General features: G+C 42.8%; 1 protein-coding gene across 1 annotated transcript in view; it reads right to left on the reverse strand.

Annotated features, from left to right (window-relative positions):
• ARFGEF2 (ADP ribosylation factor guanine nucleotide exchange factor 2) overlaps positions 1 to 20,301 on the reverse strand; it is a 96,719-nt gene that overhangs the window by 64,443 nt on the left and 11,975 nt on the right. The window contains exons 2-7 of the mRNA XM_066237316.1: positions 16,608 to 16,638; positions 15,825 to 15,948; positions 9,047 to 9,193; positions 7,619 to 7,798; positions 7,012 to 7,249; positions 1,842 to 1,910 (exon numbers count right to left, since the gene is read on the reverse strand). Of these exons, the coding sequence (XP_066093413.1) occupies positions 1,842 to 1,910; positions 7,012 to 7,249; positions 7,619 to 7,798; positions 9,047 to 9,193; positions 15,825 to 15,948; positions 16,608 to 16,638 (789 nt within the window). The remainder of the gene's footprint in view (positions 1 to 1,841; positions 1,911 to 7,011; positions 7,250 to 7,618; positions 7,799 to 9,046; positions 9,194 to 15,824; positions 15,949 to 16,607; positions 16,639 to 20,301) is intronic.

The raw sequence follows: 20,301 nt of genomic DNA on the forward strand, positions 1-20,301 counted from the left end.
ATAGAGCATTGCCCCCTGGTGGGCGTGCCGGGTGGATCCCGGTTGGGCGCATGCAGGAGTCTGTCTGACTGCCTCCCCGTTTCCAACTTCAGAAAAATACAAAAAAAAAAAAAAAGAGCTATTGGCCCTGGTCGGTTTGCTCAGTGGTGAGTGTCAGCCTGACGTGTGGATGTCCAGGGTTTTATTCCTGGTCAGGACACACAGGAAAAGTGCCCATCAGCTTCTCTACCCTTCCCCCTCTCCTTCTTCTCTTTCTCTCTTCCCCTCCCACAGCTAAGGCTCCACTGGAGCAAAGTTGGCCTGGGGAACTGAGGATGGCTCCATAGCTTCCACCTCAGGCTCTAGAATGGCTCCGGCTGCAACAGAGCAATGCCCCAGATGGGCAGAGCATTGCCACCTAGTGGGCTTGCTGGGAAGATCCTGGTCAGGTGCATGTGGAAGTCTGTCTTTCTGCCTCCCTGCTTCTCATTTCAGAAAAATACAATAAATAAATTAATTAATTAAAAAAATAAAGAGCTATTAATATAGGAGTGAGAGAAGAAGGGTCACGTAAATGAATGGGTCTGACAGTTATGCAAGAAAACCCATCACAGGAACAAAAAGATGTAGACCTGAATTTCCTAGGAGCCATGTGAAAAATGGAAAGAATTAAATAGATTTCATCATTTAATGAAAGAAAGTATATCTGATGATTAGCAGAACAGCTGAACTCAATGAGGAATTTACTATGTGGATCTTTACATACAGGATATATAAGGAATATAAAACAACGTAAGCACAATCTTCAATAATGGTTTTACAAAGCATATATTCATTCAACAAATATTTATCAAGTGCCTGTTATTTGCCAAAGTCTATGCTAGGGACTGAGGGATACAGCAGTGAATGAGACAGATGTTCATTATGTAAGAACTTCTTGTATTGGCCCCAGAACAAAATCTGAGGGTGTGAAGTAACATTATTCCATTGTAAAGACATATCTAAAAGGAGTTAAATAATGAAATCTTTGTATATAGTGTTTATAGCTTGGTTGTACCCTAAATTAACAAAAGGATAGGGCTTAGAGCAGTTGGTCAAATCTGACCCTCAGTAAGAAATACTTTTTAAAAATCATGACTTAGTACATGTATGCACATAAATAACTGAAATGCATGTTTCATTAAACAATGCTTAACAGACTGCATGCATGCTTTCAGTTTACATTCTACTTTCACTTTGTTCTCTTCCATTTAAAAAATGTTGAGTACAACCCACTAAATTATTGATTTTTGACCCACTAATGGTCTTCTGGCACTGGAACTGAGTGTTCAAATTATAGCCATTGACCTGAGATTTGGGGCAAAAACAAAGGAAAACATCATCCAATAGTCATTCTGAACTATGTAAGTTCAATTCCACTAAAATCACACCATTAAACTGAGGGAGCTATGAATGAAATCTAACAAAAATAACAAGCTTCCATGTGCATCTGATACTTGCTGACACTGGGACTATCTGCTTGACACGTCAATGGCTAGCCATACAAATGCAGCAGCAATGGACACTACCTCAGGGCTCACAGCCCACTCCTGGAAAAACTGGACACATACGGGAGTGGCCTTCTGTGTCCCCACGTGAAGCACCCAACCCTAACGTCGTCATACTGTGCTTCTGAATAAGAGTAAAATCAACCACTAAAAACAAGTAATTTTTGAATTCCATATGAAAGCTGAGCAGACACGGGCTGATTCAGTTTCCATAGGTTCACTGGTGGGGGTAGGACACTTTACCACTAAAATATCTGGCTAAGGACTCTTTTGGAGGAATGAGGTAGAAGGAAAGGCTGGGTTCTTGGTTCTTACCTTTAATGGCAGATGTGACCACATCTTCTAAGATCTCCTTCACCACCTCCTGGGCTCCATCGTCAGTGCCTACACACCCACCCAAATACACAAACACATACATGTGGGCATTTCCAGGGAAGACAGGAAGAGCAAGAAGGACATTTTGTTCACGTTCTCTAGGGTCACATTTCAGAAGGTAAAAGGTGTATGTAAGTACCCAGCAAGGCCAGATCTGACTGTGCCAACAGAAGACAAGTCCCATGAATTCTGCAAACTCCCAGGCAACACTGTTATGATTTGAGTTTCCTTTTGTGGAACACTAATCCCCTCTGACTTACACACTCTTCCTCCCTACATCACAGGGTCCCCTTCCTCCCCCACAGTTTGGAGGTAGGATCTGGATTTTACCAACTATGGTTCCTGGCAGAACAAAAGATGACAGTGTCTCCTGTGTCTTCACCATGGGGAACACGAAGCCTTGATAAGTGACTGACTGCCTTCTCCCCACCCTGTAAACCTAGAACCTAGCGTGAGATTTCTAATGTGATAGTTGAAGACTTACTAAATTTTAGATGGAATTATTCTGTAAAATGTTAACTGTTTAAGTGGAAGAGGTTTTTTTTAGAAAACTAGTTCTGGGAGAATTACTAAACAGCCTTTAATGAGACTTTTACAGAAGTAAACATTACAAAACATCACAATGAACCAAAAGGCCATGGTTTTATTAAATAAACAAAACCAATATCCCTTTTAATTCTTCCTTAGATGAGGATTTTCAATCAAGCCACTATCTATATGAGTTCTATGATTGATCCAAAGGGTCCTGGAGAACAGCACGAAGTGTGTGCATTTCCACAGAGCACTTAACCCACTGCAACGATTTATTTATTTAACATAGATAGAGGCTCACTTTATCTCACTGCACTGCTTCCACCACTCATCACATCAGATCAACAACTGAAACACTTGCCATTTTTCTTTAAATTAATTCATTATTTAAGCAGAAACTTATCTGGAAGATAATAATAGCAAACACTTATATAGCTCTAAGTGCTAGACACTGCTCTCATTTAACTCTACACTTGATCTTAGTCCAAAAGCCGAGAAGTGATGCTCTCATTTAATTCTCACAAACCTATAACATAGCTACTAGTTGTATTCTCATTTTACAGATGAGCAAATGAGGCTCAGAGAGGTGAAAGATTTGCCCAAGGTCACAAAGTGGTAGAGTCATGGTCTGAACCTAGGCTGTCTGAACATAACTTCCATATTGGCTGAGGGAGGATAAACGTTCTCTATTTTATAGTGCTTAAAAGTGAACTAACCAATCAGTAAATACATAAGTAACTGTGTTCCTACAATAGCTACATATTAGCTATATATGCTAATGTCTAATGTTGGGAGTTAAAAAGTCAGAACTTTAAAAATGAAATTAAAAGAACATGGGAAGCAACTGCTAATGGGTATGATAAAATGCTCCAAAATTAATTGTGCTAATTGTACATTTTAAATGGGTGAACTATAGTTGTATCAATCAGGTGTTATTTTTTTTTTTAAAGAAATTGACAAGAATATCTGGGCAATCAGGAGAGGTGTGAATGGACAAACAGGGTGAGGTTTCCTGGGGAAGGCTGTTAGCCTTGCTCAAAAATTCACATAAGCAAACATGTCTTAGGCTCAAAAAAATCTTATTCAATCTACTTCTTGGGCAGGCTGATAAGACTGACAACTTGACTTTTTTTTTTTTTTTTTGTATTTTTCTGAAGCTGGAAACGGGGAGAGACAGACAGACTCCCGCATGCGCCCAACCGGGATCCACCCGGCACGCCCACCAGGGGTGAGGCTCTGCCCCTCTGGGGCATCGCTCTGCCGTGACCAGAGCCACTCTAGCGCCTGGGGCAGAGGCCAAGGAGCCATCCCCAGCGCCCGGGCCATCTTTGCTCCAATGGAGCCTTGGCTGCGGGAGGGGAAGAGAGAGACAGAGAGGAAGGAGGGGAGGGGGGTGAAGAAGAAAATGGGCGCTTCTCCTATGTGCCCTGGCCGGGAATCGAACCCGGGTCCCCCGCACGCCAGGCCGATGCTCTACCGCTGAGCCAACCGGCCAGGGCCACTGACAACTTGACTTTTGACTTATCAACTTGGGATGAAAAACTGCAGAAGGCAAAGAACTTCAGGTCTCGGTGCTGAATTGTCTCCGTCCACAGGAAGTGCACTGGGTGGTGAATTATCCCAGGAAGGCCATGGGGAGGGTTCTCATTTACACAGGGAAATGTATGTGGACTGCCCACTTAGTGAACATGGTGCCAGGCACAGTGACTGGCTAGTCAGGGATGGCACATGGTGATTACTATCGTACGGAACCATACGAGGCCTGGGTGTGTGGTCTCATCACAGAGGCATGAGGGCCCAGGCCTCTCACTGGGCCTACACTGCGTGGGCTCCAGTTCAGGGCACCGTTTCCACCACCTGCCTCTCAGATTGCCCTTCTTCCTTGGCTTTCAAGGCTTTTCAATCCCTTGCTCTGAAGAACTCACTCTTTCTTTAGAGCCACACCTTGAGAACCAAAGCCATTTGCTCTTTTTAAGGGTGACGGCACATCTCCATTTTGACCTACTATTTGCAAGTTTGTGGTTTGATTCTCACAGGCAATATGATTCCCACATTCCTGGAAAGTCTCATGGGGTGCCAACTACTGGCAACAAAATCCACAGCAACATACTAACTGCAAATCATTATCACAGAATTTTAAGTTACTGTGTTTTTGCAAAAGTATATTCTAGAAATCAAGCCCCTCCCCCCATTTATTAAAAACAGTGTATTTACTGTCTGTCATGTATGTTGGGCACCATTCTGGGCATTGGAAATATAGTCGTAAACAGGGCAGCCCAAGTCTCAGACCAGGCACAAGCAAGCATTAACTCAGTAACTTTAAGTACTGGTGAGTGCTATGAAGAAAAAATGAGGGGATACACATGACAGGAAGCTTCAAGAGGGTGATCTGTTCGAACTGAAGACTTAAAGATAACGTGGGGGGCGGCGGACAGGGAAAGGACAGGAAGTACAAAGGCACAAAAAGCAAGTGTGGCACTTTCAGGAATCAGAAATACCATCTGCACACCATGTAGCAAATGAGGGGGAAACAAATGGAAGCAAGGGACAGAGACGTGGGCAAGGGCCAGCCCCCATAGGACTCTGGAAGCCACCAGAGCAGGGAGGACACAGATTTCACTCTTAGTAGGAAAATACTAAAGGGGTTTAAGCAAAGGAGGCCATGCTCTCATGCACGCTTTAAGAGATTACTTTGGCTGCCCTGCAGTAAATGGGCTGTAGTGGAAGCACCTTTATGCAGCTCAGAGAGACTTGCTTTTATATCCGCACAGCTATGCTTACTAGAGTATGTTTAAATATTAACATTTATTGATTGAACACAGCTTGATAAGGATTACAGTAAAAACTCTGGTCCTTGCCCTGAGAGTTAAGAAGGCAAAGATGACAACAGATTCAGAGGGTGGGCCAGGAGTTTCTGAGCACCTTGCCTAAGACACATGACAGCAGAATCGAGCAGACGGCACCGCTGTGCTTACCCTGAGATACATGCAATTCTTAGTGGCAACCTTCTCCTTTGACCTCTCTCTTTGAGTGAATTGATATCTGCAACATTCCAGCAATGATGCACAGCCTGATCCTATGTGCACCAAGCACTCTGGTGAATTATAGAGGAACAAAAGCTGCTCAAATCCATGCACTCTAGCAGGAAACATACTAGTGACAGAATCATCCCCAATAATGTGACAGAGACATGACAGCAATTATAAAGACAGGTCATGCCTGGCCTGTGGTGGCGCAGTGGATGAAGTGTTGACCTGGAATACTGAGGTCACCAATTTGAAACCTTGGGCTTGCTCAGTCAAAGTACATACAACAAGCAACCAACGAGAAGTCAAAGGTAAAGCAACTATGAGTTGACACTTCTTGTTCCCCACCCTACCTCTCTCTCTTCCCTCTGTAAAAATCAAAAAATCTTAAAAAATAAAATAAATAAATTAGATATATTTATTAAAAAAAAAAAGACAGGTCAGATATTTCATGCAGAATCACCAACTAGAGCCAAGAATTATTTGACAGACTCACTGGGGAAGGTACATTCCTGAAAAAACTATAAATTTTGAATCTGGTTCATAGCAATTACCCAAGGAGACATACAAATATTCAGAAACAATTTTATGATAACCCAATTGAAGATTTCATGCCTAATATATTTTTTACTTTAAGACTAAAGACAGACAGGGAACAGCTCTTTCATTTAAAAAAGCAAACAAAGCCCTGGCTGGTTGGCTCAGCAGCAGAACGTTGGCCTCGTGTGTAGAAGTCCTGGGTTCAATTTCCAGCCAGGGCACACAGGAGAAGTGCCCATCTGCTTCTCCACTCTTCCCCTTCTCCTTTCTCTCTATCTCTCTCTTCCCCTCCCACAGCCAAGGCTCCATTGGAGCAAAGTTGGCATGGGCCCTGAAGAGGGCTCCATGGCCTCAGCCTCAGGCGCTAGAATGGCTCTGGTTATAATGGAGCAACTCCCCAGATGGGCAGAGCATCGCCCCCTGGTGGGCATACCGGGTGGATCCTGGTCGGGCTCATGTGGGAGTCTGTCTGCCTTCCCGCTTCTAACTTCAGAAAAATGCAAAAAAAGAAAAGCAAAGCAAACAAAAACAAATAACGTTCTCAGTTATAGAATAAGAAAACTAAGCTAGCTGTCCATCTCTATCCAGCCACAGCCCACCTTCTTGCCCCTCTCACAGATGTCTGAGTAGCTATGAACTGCCAGGCATGCGCCAGGCATGGAGAACCAGTGCATACAGGACAGATGAGGTCCTTGTCATCTGGGAGGATAAGACAGATTCTGAATGACTATCCACTCAATAATTAACTCTTGGGAAATATCTGGCCCAAACTGAACCCACAGCTCTGAAGCTGACAACAAGAAGCAGTAGCTAGACACAGTTCAGGAACTACTGAGAGAGGACTACACAGCTGACAATGGGGCATCAGCCATCATGCCTTGATGGTTATGTTCTGTGAGAGGAAAGCGAAGGGAAAGGCCCAGAAACAGACGAGCTGCTACCAGAGGTTCCTGAAGATGTTACCAGACTCCCGTCCCTCTCACAGCTGGAAAGGGACAGCACGCCGGGCATACCTGATAGCGATGAGCCTCGTTCTCGGGGTGCGTCTCCGTTCTCTGAGCAGCTCACTTTTCCAGACCTACTCCTGGCATGTTCACCATTGGTTAAGTCTGTTTTTTCAGGAGTTGTTGGTTTGCTTTCTGCCTGGCTCTGCTTTAAATGACTAAACTTTGGGGACCCTGCTGTAGTTTGGATCACAGGGGACTGGGGTTTCGACTGGACTGGTTTTTCCAATTCTCTGGCCTCCTGCAACTAGAAGACAACAAAAAAGGGATTCAATAGAAATGGTCCCAGAATTTTGATAAAGATCAGAAAATACGCCAGCCTGTTGCTTAAAAAATTTCCAAAGAGAAGGATAAAATTTTAAAAAAGAAATAAATTCTTTCCACAAACTCAAAGCAAATTCGGAATGCAAGTTTCAAAATACATGCTAGATTCTATCTTGCTTTTCAGGGCAAGAACAAAAACAGAGTGTAGAGAACTCAGGGGAAGAAGGGATCAACTTTAAAATGCTAGTGAATTTTTGCCAGGTCGTGAGGTCGCATACGAAACAGTTCACAGTATGAGATAATGTCCCGCCCCGGCAGCTAATGATTGCTGCTAATGATTGCTGTTACTCACCACTTGGTTTTCCATGCGGGTGAAAATGACATTCAGCATCTGAGTAAGGGTAGCCTTAGCAGTGGTTTGATTGATGAGATTTTTGCTGGCCAAATAAATATTGTAACATGTCCTAACCGTCTGTAGGATTGTGCCCTCATGAATTTCAATGTGTGGGGATGTCACTGCAGTCAGAAGAGCCTAAAACAAAAAAATCCGAAACCTTCACTATGACAAACACCCACTTTGCTCCCAGACTCCCAAAGCCAAACTTTTCCATAAGGTTTGGCTTTGTTTTTGTATGATTTGACAAATTTTAAAAAGAATGGTTCTGCAAACTAAACTGGAAGATAAGTACAAAGAGATGACTCACTGAGTTTAAAAACAATTATTGGCTCTGGCTGGTGGCTCAGTGTATAGTGTTGGCCTGGTGTATGAATGTCCTGGGTTTGATTCCCAGTCCACACAGGAGAAGTAACCATTTGCTTCTCCCCCTATTCCTTTTCTCCCTCTTCCCTGCCCATGGCCAGTGGCTCAATTGGTTAGATCATGGCCCCAGACGCTGAGGATAGCTCCATTGGAGCATGACAACCTCAGAATAGCTCAGTACTTGAGCATCGGCCCCAGATGGGGCTGCCAGAGATCCTGGTTGGAGATCATGCAGGAGTCTGCCTCACTATCTCCTCTCCTCTCACCTAAATAAATAAATAAATTAAACACAGTCATTAACTCCATAAAGTCCAAACTATCGAAGTAATTAAGTTGTGCTGAAGTGAGTTTTCTACCAGCTTACTGTTTCAAAAGACAAAAATATAGATACTTCTCTCAGGAGGGGAAATGCTCCAACTTGATCTCACCTAGATTAACCCCAAAATATACTGGGGAGTCAGTTTCCCAGTTCCCCTGGGAGGTTTCAAGGGAGCTTCAGGAAAGGTGTGGCTAACATGGAGCCATCCTTCACAGAGCTAATACATTCAGGACTTAAGAGGCAGAATGTTGGCTACACCCTTCCTGATTCTGTTATCCGACAAGCCTATGCCAAACTGTTCCTGGTAGGAGAAATGGAACAGGGCAACAGAATGGGGGTACAAGAAGACAAAGGCAAATAGGCGATAAGAGTATCAACAGGAACCTGCTGAGAAATGGCAGCCGGGCAATCCAGAAGTTCTAGGGGCAGGACCAGAGGACTTCAAACTGATTTAATTCACAGCAATTTACATTGTTATTAGTGGAACTGTTGACTCTGAAAACACAACTGGCTCCACTCTTCTTGTCTCAGTCCATGCTAATAAATTCTGACACTTTATAAAAGATCGAAGTGATGCTTATATTTTTGTTTCAGCTCAGCACCACCAGAGATAACTAACACATGGTAAATCAGAAATCCAAAGTCCCAAAGGGGACTAGTTTCTAATTTAAAACCCAGACCAGGCAAACACTCAGAAATACCTTAATTATTTGTAACTGGACTCCTTCATCGGTCTGAGGGCCCTGAAAACAATTGCAAATGGTTTCAACGATCCTGTCAATCAGCCGCTTGCCTGGAGCTCCACTGTCTGGGGCGTTGCCAGTGATGTGCCCATATGCGATGAGTTTCTAAACACAGAAAGAACAGAGATGAGATGTTTCTCTCTGGCAGGGACTGAGGCCACCCACTGTAGCAAATGACAAGCATGGCCTTAACTTCCGGTGCCCCCACTCCCTCTGCTCCCCAGGGGCGCGGTGGGCACAGCCACCCTGAGAGCGCAGCGTTGGTTCCGTCCCCCCACGGCAGAAGAGTCCCATGATGGTGAAACAGTACGTGATGGAAGAGGCAAGGGGTAGAACAGTCCCGAGTACACAATCACGGTGTGAAAAACTGAAGGACTAGAACTCCACATAACAAAGCTGGAAGCAGCCAGCGGCTGCCTGGAATGGGGGGCTGCAGGGCAACGGGAGTGACTGCTGCTGAGCACAGGGTTTCTCTCCGACGCCGCAAAGACGCTCTAAAATTAGACTGTGGTGATGGTTGCACAGCTCTGTCAATATACAAAAATCACTGAATTACACTTTAAATGACTGGCTCATATACATGTGAATTATGTCTCAAGGTATTAACAAACATTTTTTTCCTTAAATGGAAAGATGCATAGAAATCTAGTGCTAACACGTTTTGCTTGTGAAGGAGCTAAGCATTGTGGGCAGGATGGTACCAGGACACTTGATAGGACACACTTTCATTCTCTCTGAATGCCAAGTCACATCAGTATACTTTCTCTTTCAAAAATTAAAGCAAAAACACTGAATCCCAAACCGACATTATCGAACAGTGCACCCCACGTGGCTAAAGAGATGACGGGCTGCTTGGGCCATGCCTTCACAATCAGGTGACACAGCGGTTCGGACAGGGGCCACCTCTCAGAGGCAGCCTGCCTGTCACCTCACTGATGACCTGGATTTCATCACGGAGAATCTGAGCTGGAAGGGAACTCAAAGGTCAGGGGGCAGGATGATTTCCAAGCCTGGCTGAAATTCAGAATCACCTGAGAGCTTATTAAAAATATAGGTTCCTGGCCCTCAGCCAGACCTACTGAACCACACTTCTGGGGGTGAAGCCTAAGAATCAGCATTTTTCTCCAAGCTCTCCAGCTTATTCTGAAAGGTGACCAGATGAAGGAACCGCTCATCTGACACAACCTCTCTGGGAAACATGAATTCGAGAACGTCGGCTGCTTCCAGGAACTTAGTGAAGACTTAAAAATGCTGTTGTTCCTTATCCTTTTTGTTTCTGGCTTGTCACATGTTTGCCTCTACCACACAAAGTGACACAAGCTCCTGAGGTTATCCACAGTGCGGCCACCACTGACACAGGAAGATACAACACCATGCAGAGGCCTGACGCCATTTCGTGGTGGCTTTTCCCATCATCAGCTATCGAAGTGCCACGTTCAATAGCAGAAGAAAAACAGATTGCGAGTGGCTGAGGGTAGAAATAAGATACTGCTGGATCAAGTGACTGAGTGAGCAGGAGAAAGGCCTGCACGCACTCGCTGACCAAGTCCAATCTCAGAGATCTCCAGACAGGGGTCGGGTAAGGGATGGGGGAGGGGACCAAAGTGTGTTTTTGAAGAACAAGATGCCCTTTACCTCATCCCTTCTCATTGCTGCTGCATATGCAGGCTTCCCAAGAAGGCAATGCTGGTACCTGCTAAATGAGCTCTGGTTTTAGACATTGTTTACTCCTTACTCCTAAAGAACTAAAGTCAGTTCTGAGCACTCGGTTTTGAGTGGGATGGTCTATGAACTCCTAAAATGTGAATGTTGAAAAGCAGGCCCAGCCAGGAAGCACGTTAGTGTTGAGAATATTATCACCATGCCTTCCAGTGCTCTGCTGAAACCTCCTGGCAAAGCGTCTGTGATTTCACATTGCTGCTGGAGCACTCACTGTCTCCCCGGGGCTGCAGTGTTCTGTAAGTTCGCTGTGGCTGAACCAGGAAAGAAGGCAGAGGCAGATTTCTATAGAAATTATGATTCCATGAGCGATTTTGAGGAGATGAGGACTCTTTCAGCGTGCAAACTGATTGTGGAATGTAAAGAATTTCTTTGGGTTGAGTTTCATGACAGTTTGCCATTGGCCTGTGTTCCTGATGAACTGTGAAAAATGAACACTGGGGCTTAGGAACAGTTTCTCTTGATGAGTAAACAATTAACAAATACTGTGGACAGAAAAAAAGGTTTTTTAAAATAAAAATGAATAAAAGAAGTTCCCTAAGAACCCACCATTGATACTGTGAAGCAAAGATGGAAGTGAATTACTGGATGTTTAATTCAAATACAAAAAGGATTGGAAGTACTCTCCCCTTTACAGTGTCTCTAAAGGGCACATGACCTTGAAACGGGTTTTAAGTATGATTCTGCTCCCTTGTCTGTGCAGAAAGGAGGCCAGAAGAAAGCCAAGTTCCTGAGTTCTGTGGGCCTTTCTAGCCCCACCTCCTCATCCTTCTTTGTGTCAGATACTGTTCTAGGTACTGGAGGCACAACAGTGAGTATGACAGTCCTTTTCTTCACAGGGTGTATGTTCTCTGGGGGCGGGGGAGAGAATAGACCAAAGCCAAAAGTCTCCATTGGGACCCACAGGACTCTGTGTGATTTGTAGACATCTTGAATAACATCCCAGGGATGTTCATTGTAACCCTGTTTGTTAATGCCCTTTACAGGGGAAGGAATAAATTAAAAGGAGGCCTTAATGTATCATATATCAGTCAAAAGAGTTGTCCTGGCATCTGCCTATAGCAATATAACTAAAGACACTGCTAAATAGAAGAAGCTGCAGACAAGTCTGCACAACTGATACAATTCATGTAAAAAAGAGAACAGAAAAAGAAAATTATACACCCAAACAGGCAACTGGGTTTGGGGCTAGTGGTTCAAGGAATTTCAGCCTTATCTATAAAGTTCTGAAAATATTTTAACAAAGAATGTACTACTTATATAATTACAAACGTGCATTAAAAATCCAAACTTTTCTAGAAATGAGAGTTAAAAGCTAATGTTGTGGTATGAACAAGGCAGCTTACACCAGTGGTTTCCTACAGCCTTCACTGGGAACTTTATTTCTACCTATTGTTTTGTCTTATCCTTTTAAAAGTTCTATTTTTGTGTTTTATAATATATATAATTTAATAACAACAGTACACACACACATATACAATCTTACAAGTGAAGAACTGAATATATTAGAAGGATATTCTTTAGAACATTTCGTTATGGATATATGCCTGAAGAAATCTGGCTGAGACAAGACAGGTCCTACTGCTCCTTCCCACAGTCCTGGCCGCGGGGACACGTGTGGCAGACCAGTGGCCGAAGGAAAGGCACACAGAGGGTCTTGGCCATTTGGTAGCAGTAAGCAGGGGAAAGGGCTGCTCCCAATGGGGAGAGGGAACTCAGCTACCTGCACTCACACACAGAAGCACCTTTACCACCCATCACCTCTCCAAGCTCAAAGAAGACACCTTTTAGTGCCCAGGGCAGAATGCCAATGTGTCTGCAGCTAGCTCCAATCCTACCAAAATCAACCTTCACCCCTAGCTGGCCTTCCATTTCTAAGACAGAAGTTACCTCGCCCACACTGGAAAAGCCAGTCAAACAGGCTTTGCAAGGACAACCACCAAGAGGAAATGAAATTTTCATTCAGTATTCCAGGGAGCAGCCAGCCACTCTCTATATCATAAAAAGGACTACATAGAAGTACCTAAATCACAGAGAACTTCCATTCTAAAAAAAGAGCTAACCATGTCATAAACCTCAATTCAGGCACTACACTCTTAAATTTTCAACTGAAGTCAAAGCAGGACATCTATGTTTCCATTAGAAATCGTACAATTACACCGAGTTCCAGAAACAGACTATTTCTAGGAAAACAGACCATATTTTTAATTAAAGAGGCCAGAACTACAGGACAATAGTTAAGAGTGGGGGTTGGCAACCTTTTTCTATAAAGGACCACAAACTAAATATTTAGGCTTTGCAGGTCATGTGGTGTCCATTCTACCTACCCAACACATCCACAGTAGCAGAAAGCCAGCCATAGATCACACACAGATAAACGAGCATGGCTGTTGCTATGGACTGAATGTTGTGTTCCCAATAATGCCTATGCTGAAGCTCTAACCTCAATGTGCTGGTATTCAAAGGCAGGGCCTTTGGGGATGATTAGGTTTAGATGAGGTCATGAGAGCAGGGTCCTCAGGATGGGATTAGTGGCCTATAAGAGAAATCACAGAGCTAGTGTACTCTCTCTGCCATGAGGACAGTGAGAATATGACTATCTACAAACCAAGAAGAGGGCTCTCATCAGGAACTGAATCAGCTGGTACCTTGATCTTGGACCCTCCAGGTTCTAGAACCGTGGGAAATAAATGTCTTTTATTTAAGCCAGCTGTCTATGGTATTTCTGATATCTGCACAAGCAGATTAAGACAGCTATGTTCCAATAAAACTTTATTTACAAAAGCAGGTGGCAGGCCTGATTTGGCTCATGACTATCGTTTTAAGGACCCCTGGTTAAGAACAGAGATGTGTGGTAAGGAATCCTAGACACTCACTCAATTCTATCACTTCAGGTCGGGCAAACATGGTGGAGTTCATCATTTTATTCTCTCAGACTGTTTCCTAGATTTTAAAATAAGGATAAGAGTAAGCATCTCAGAGGGTTTGTTGAGAAGATTAAACTCAATGATGAGAATAAAGCATTTGCACAGGGCCCAGCACAGGCTGAGTGCTCAATACATGTTAGCCATTGCACTTAGAATGTCAGAAACGGTAACTGATACACCAGCTTCAGAACTAAACCTTAACATGAGGAGAAAACAACTGAAATGAAAAGTATGCCAAATTTCTTCAGAAAATGTTCCGCAGCAACAAATATTTTAGGAGAGAAGTAGGACCTGAGCCTACCATTTAAGAATTCTTGGCTCATTATATGCCTATCAATCTGAACAGAATTATATTGAATGAGCAAATAACTTCATTTGGAAGAGCTGCTTCTGTGAAGAAACTGTCATCAATTTTCAAGTACAGATACGCAAAAGAAAAGAGATTACTAGAGTAAATATTAGACTAGAGATGCCAAAAAATGTGGCATGCCCACCACCATTTAGCAGTCCTGTGCCTCAGCAGACATAACCAATCAATCATGGTACTTTCTCACAAAAACCTAAAGGAGGCTTCATAACATCTTTTCAACACAGCTTCTAAACAACCATAACATAGAACCTATTCACTATTCCTGTTCTAGAAAATACCAATAAACTGTGAATCTCTTCAATCCATTTTGAAAAAAACAAATCAAGCTTTTTTCACTGATGTAGGTTGCCCATTTAAGTTAAGAATAAATGTTCTTTTAAGTAACCAGAAACCTCAGTAATCAATCATTAAAAAAAATATAAGGATGCTAAACCAGAAATTAAGAAATCCAAGTTGTAGCCCTGTTTTTGTCTCTCACTATCTGTATGCCACTGAACAAGGCAGCCTAACTTCTCTGCTCCTGCTTCTTTATTAGTAAAAGGCAATTTATGACAAGGTTGTTGGCAGTCTAAATACAGCTGATCCTCATTATTTGCAGATTTTATATTCATAAATACACCCACTCACTAAAATTTATTTATTAGCCCCAAATCAATACTTGTGGTGCTTTTGCGGTCATTTGCAGACATGTGCAGAGCAGTGAAAAATTTGAATCCTCTGCACAGGTTCCCAGCTGAGGTCAAACAAGGAGATTCTCTGACTTCTGGATTCAGCCCTCATACTGTAAGCAGTGTCTTTTGTGTGGTCATTTAGTGTTATGCTTTTCCCATTGTGCCATTTAAAATAGCCCCCGACCATAGTACTGAAGTGTGGTCTAGTGTTTCTAAGAGCAAGAAGGCGGGGATAAGCTTCATGGAGAAATTATATGTGTTAGATAAGTTCTGTTCAGGCATGTGTGACAGTGCTATTAACTGAGTTCACTGTTAATGAATCAATACCATATTAAGTAAGGTGTCTTTAAACAAAACATACAAAGAACAGTTACATGTTGATCAGCTGATGAACATGTTGAGGCCAGACGCTCAAGGGAACCTAACCCTGTAATTCCGCTAGGAACAATGGTTCAGGATTCACTAAATCAGTGTTCACAACAACTTCATAGAATATTACTACAAATAGTGAGATTTGATTCTCTATTTGATTTTATGAATTTTAATGCACAAAATTCAAGGAATTTTTTTTAGGGTTCACAACCTTCCCCATTTATTTTTTGGAATTCCAGAAGGTAGACCAGGGTCTCTAAGGGAAAGCAGAGGTGTCTCTTAACCTAAACTAGCCCACATTAAAAACTCTCCTTCAAACTCAAGGACGAGGCTGAATAGAAATACCTCATGTGCCCATGTGTAGTAAATATCCCAATTAATGCTAAAGGTTTCATTTATTGATCAATGTCACCCATTAAATTTAATTTTTGGGTAAAAATCCAAAAAGAAAAGAAAAACTACATAATAGAGATTAGCAAAACAGTATTTCTAGGAAATAAATTCTTTTTTTAGCCAAGGAGTTCAGTCCCCTCTCCCTCCCTCCCTCATGAGACCTCTGTAAAGAATAAATTGGAATGTTCCTTTTTCTGTCACCCCAGAGAGTATTCTGAGTAGCAGAGGGGTCACCATGTGGCCTGCCAAGAAACCCTTTACACAATTAAGTGTTAGCACGGTACCTGCAAGCAGTCCAGGGACGTGCTGACCACCCGCGGGGACTTGGACTGGCAAGCCAGCTCGAACGGAAGGAAATACTTGTCAGCTTCAATGAAGTTGGCCTTTGGTGGTGCGGCAGCGCCAAGCCTAGGAAAAGGAGCAGGAGAGGGCCAGAGAGGGGAAATGAAGAAACCAAAAAACCAAAAAACTTCCTTTTCCTGAGCCTCACTCTAACTTCCCATCCCACCCACAAACATTTTATAAAAATGCCTGCAAACTGCATCTGTGGGGCTTAACAATTCAAAGGTAACATATAACATGCATTTGGACAAAATACCAAAAGTGCCACATGCAAAGAGCAAGGTCTCGGGTTAGCGAGTTGTACTGACTGCATCCTGGATTGAATCCTGGCGTCAGCCGTGTCAGAGCTCTACTTCTGAAATGTGACTAACTGCCTTCATTACTTTGAAGGTAAGGAACAGCCACTTATAGGGCAAGCTGGCCTAGTGCTTAAGTTAGCACAACATACAAGAGAAAAGGGTTTTGCCTTTTCTGTCAAGAAAAGATACAACAGCATTCACTTGACCTTCCTTACCCTTGTCTCTAAATACACTTATTGAGTCAGTTTCCTGTTCACCTAGCATCAGTTCAAACACATAGGGAGTTCTGCAATGTGTCCAGCTCTGGGCTAGGAGGCTGTGTGCTACCCAAGGATCAGAAATACAAGAAAACATGCAGAGAAAGGGACTTCCTCAGCCACTTCCTATTCCCTTAATAGTGAATTCCAGCAAGGAGACCCAGCTTACCTCTGCTTTTCTATTTCTGCTTTAATCTCATCTGGTGAGGAAGAAAGAAAAGCCTGTTAAGAGTATGCGATATTTATATAAAAGGAAACTTTACTAAAAGATATTCATAAGCCATTAAAAAAGAATGTTTATGAGATTTTAAAGTACAGAAATACTGATACAAAGTGATAAAAAATGATTATAACAACAATAACAGCTAACACAAAACAGTCACTATGTGCTAGGCATTGTTCTAAGTACTTTACATATTTTATTAATAATTACTTAGTGCTCATCACAATCCCATGAGGTAGGTACCATCACCTCCAACTTACTTAGAGCAGGATTTCTCTACCTCAGCACTACCGACACTTGGGGACAGATAATTCATTGCACAGCTGTCCTGTGCATTGTACCATGTTTAGCAGCATCTCTGGCCAGCAGCATCCCCCTGCTACTTGAAAACCAAATATGTCTCCAGACATTGCTAAGTATGTATTCCTTGCAAAACTGCCCCTGTTGAGAATCACTGTTTAAGTGAGGAAGCCAAGGTACAGAAAGGTTAGGTAACTTGCCTCTTGTTACCTATCAGGGACTGGGGAACCAGAATTGGAACCCAGGCATGTTGGCTCCATAGTCCGCAGCCTAGCTACTACCCTATTCTGCAAAATGTATGTTAATGAATGTTATCACATAGTATGGTAATACAGTAACACCTCAACTGTGTAAAAAGATGCACAGAAAATTAGAAACAAATAAAATATTGAAAGTTAGGCCATGGGTGGGTAGCTCAGTTAGCTAGACCATTGTCCCAATATTCCAAGGTTGTAGGTTCAACCCCCATCAGGGCACATGCAAAGAAAAAAATAAAATGAATACATAAATAAGTGGAACAACAATTGATGTTTCTCTCTCTCCTTTCCTCTCTCTCTCTAATATCAATAATTAAATAAAATAAAATAAAGCACTAAAAGTTACCTAAGTAGTGAGATGATATTTTTGCTTCTTTTTTTCAAATTTTCTATGATAAGCATATGTACTTTTAAAACAACAAATGCATATTTAAAAATTGTGGTAAATAGGCCTGACCTGTGGTGGTGCAGTGGATAAAGCAGGGGTCTCCAAACTACGGCCTGCGGGCCACATGTGGCCCCCTGAGGCCATTTATCCAGCCCCCGCTGCACTTCCAGAAGGGCCACCTCTTTCATTGGTGGTCAGTGAGAGGAGCACAGGATGCATCCGCACCCTGTGCTCCTGGAGTACTGTATGTGGAGGCACCGCAAAGTGCGGCATCGCTCATGTACAGTACTACTTCCGGTGACGCGGGATGCACGCGTCACGGCTCCTGAAGCACGTCATATCACTTGTTACGGCTAGCAGTGACAAATATGGAACCGGACATTGACCATCTCATTAGCCAAAAGCCATTAGCCAAAAGCAGGCCATAGTTCCCATTGAAATACTGGTCAGTTTGTTGATTTAAATTTACTTGTTCTTTATTTTAAATACTGTATTTGTTCCCCCCCCCTTTTTTTTTTTACTTTAAAATAAGATATGTGCAGTGTGCAGAGGGATTTGTTCATAGTTTTTTTTATAGTCCGGCCTTCCAGCAGTCTGAGGGACAGTGAACTGGCCCCCTGTGTAAAAAGTTTGGGGACCCCTGGGATAAAGCATCAACCTGGAATGCTGAGGTCGCCGGTTCAAAACCCTGGGCTTGCCTGGTCAAGGCACATATGGGAGTTGAAGCTTCCTGCTCCTCCCCCTGTTCTCTCTATCTCTTTCCTCTCTCTCTCCCCTCTCTCCCTAATAAAAATGAATTTTAAAAAATCTAAAAAAATAATAATAATAATAAAAAAATAAAAATTGTGGTAAATATTCGTAAGATAAAATTTACCACCTTAACCATTTTCAAGTGCACAGTTCAGGGCATTAAGTACATTCATACTGTTGTGCAGAGGTATATATAACTTTTATGAATTAAACTTAAAAATCTTTACCATGGAGGTTACAGTTATGGAAATAGTCTCAAGATCAGAAATCACAATATCAAAGAGATAGTCCTATTTCCAGAAGTACAAGGTTTTGTACCACTGAAATACCTGAAACACCCAGAATTCCCCACTCCCACTCAAGCATATATGTATATATTCCCACATATGAGACTCAACATATCACCAAAACAGGCCAGTAAAGCCGGTCTACTCTAAATGCCATGTATCACCCAATCTCATGAGAGAGTGGTTTGGATATAGCATGTTATCCTAACACCTCAGAACACAGATCTGGAAGTTACAAATTTTCTTTTCTTGGGCAACTCTACCCTAGCCTGAACTTTCTGATGTGAAAACTGAATACCTGGACTCACTAAAGGTAGCAAATTCTAACTTCCAAGTTAGTCTTTCACGGTGTTCTTACTACCTTCAGAAAACAGGAACCAAATACCTAGATAACTAATATCAAGCATTTTGCTCATGCACCATAAGGCATGTGACACAGTTTGTTACAGAGCTCTGTGGCATAGTTCCTGCCCTTCATGGATAAGAATCCACTAAGTAGCCTAGCTTCCTCTAAGCTGAGCCCCCCCCCACCCCCCGGACTATGGGAGTGACCCAGGAAATCCAGCCCATGAGGCTGGCAGCTAAGCTTTCAGCTTTCAGAAATCACTATGCATAAGATCAAGGCTCTGCTTGGTGGTAAAATTGTCTGTCACCATGTGACATGCCAGAGGGGCACTGCTGCCCAAATTCAAATGTAAAGATTCCTTCCAATCATGGTTACGTTGTTAAAGTTAAGTTTAGATAATAAATGTATCTGAAACAATTAGCCCTTTGCTTGAGAGTCCCTGCTAGCCTCTAAGCTTTAAAATAATCTGTTCTGGAATGCCACTGGTGCCAACCTACCATCTGTGAATCAATCACCAGGACTTCTACTTACTGAGGTTCCCAGGATAATAAAATCAAGTGCAGGGGTTACACACTCAGAGGGCTATGGGGGTCAACAGGGAACCTCAGGGAGAGAGGTGGTGAGTGTAACACGCCAAGGGCAGGGAGGATCCACTCCCCACCCAAAAGGGCAAAGAACACAGCAGCAGCACCCCAGCCCCAGCTGACTGGTACCTCTAGAGACCCTGAGCTGTGGAGTGCCAGTTGTTCTGATCCGATTTTAAAGTGAAAGCCCTGACTACAATTCAAAACAACTTTAACTGTTTTTTTAAAAAAATTGTTGCTCAAATAAAATTGGTTTGTAGGCTTCCCTGACCCTGGGGCTATCAGTATGCAACCTTTGATGTAAGGGATAGAGATGAATCTAAGAGAAAGTACTGACTGCAAAAAAGTAACTGCAGAGGATAAAAGCGACTTTTAAGAACTGTGAGCAGCACTGGGAGGACAAAACATCTAAGTTTTTGTGTAAGTTTGATGTTGTTCTCCCAAAGAACAAGAGCAACTGAGGAGCCAGAGGGCCAGGGTTCAAGGCCAAACCTCACTAAATTTTACAGATGAAAAAATAAGACCCAGAGAGGTAACAAGACAGAAAGTGGTAGAGGGTGTCTTGAACCCAGTAAGTGGTGGAGGGTGTCTTGAACCCAGAAAGTTGGGCTGTAGATCCCATGTTCATAACTCCTGGGCACTCTGACTCAGATAAGCACACAGACTTATTCTGTACAGTACAAATGCAGAACAATATGAATGTCGGTTTTGCTATCACTAAGTCAAAC

This window comes from Saccopteryx bilineata, chromosome 6 (genome assembly GCF_036850765.1).
Source record: "Saccopteryx bilineata isolate mSacBil1 chromosome 6, mSacBil1_pri_phased_curated, whole genome shotgun sequence".
Classification (NCBI taxonomy): Eukaryota; Metazoa; Chordata; class Mammalia; order Chiroptera; family Emballonuridae; genus Saccopteryx; species Saccopteryx bilineata.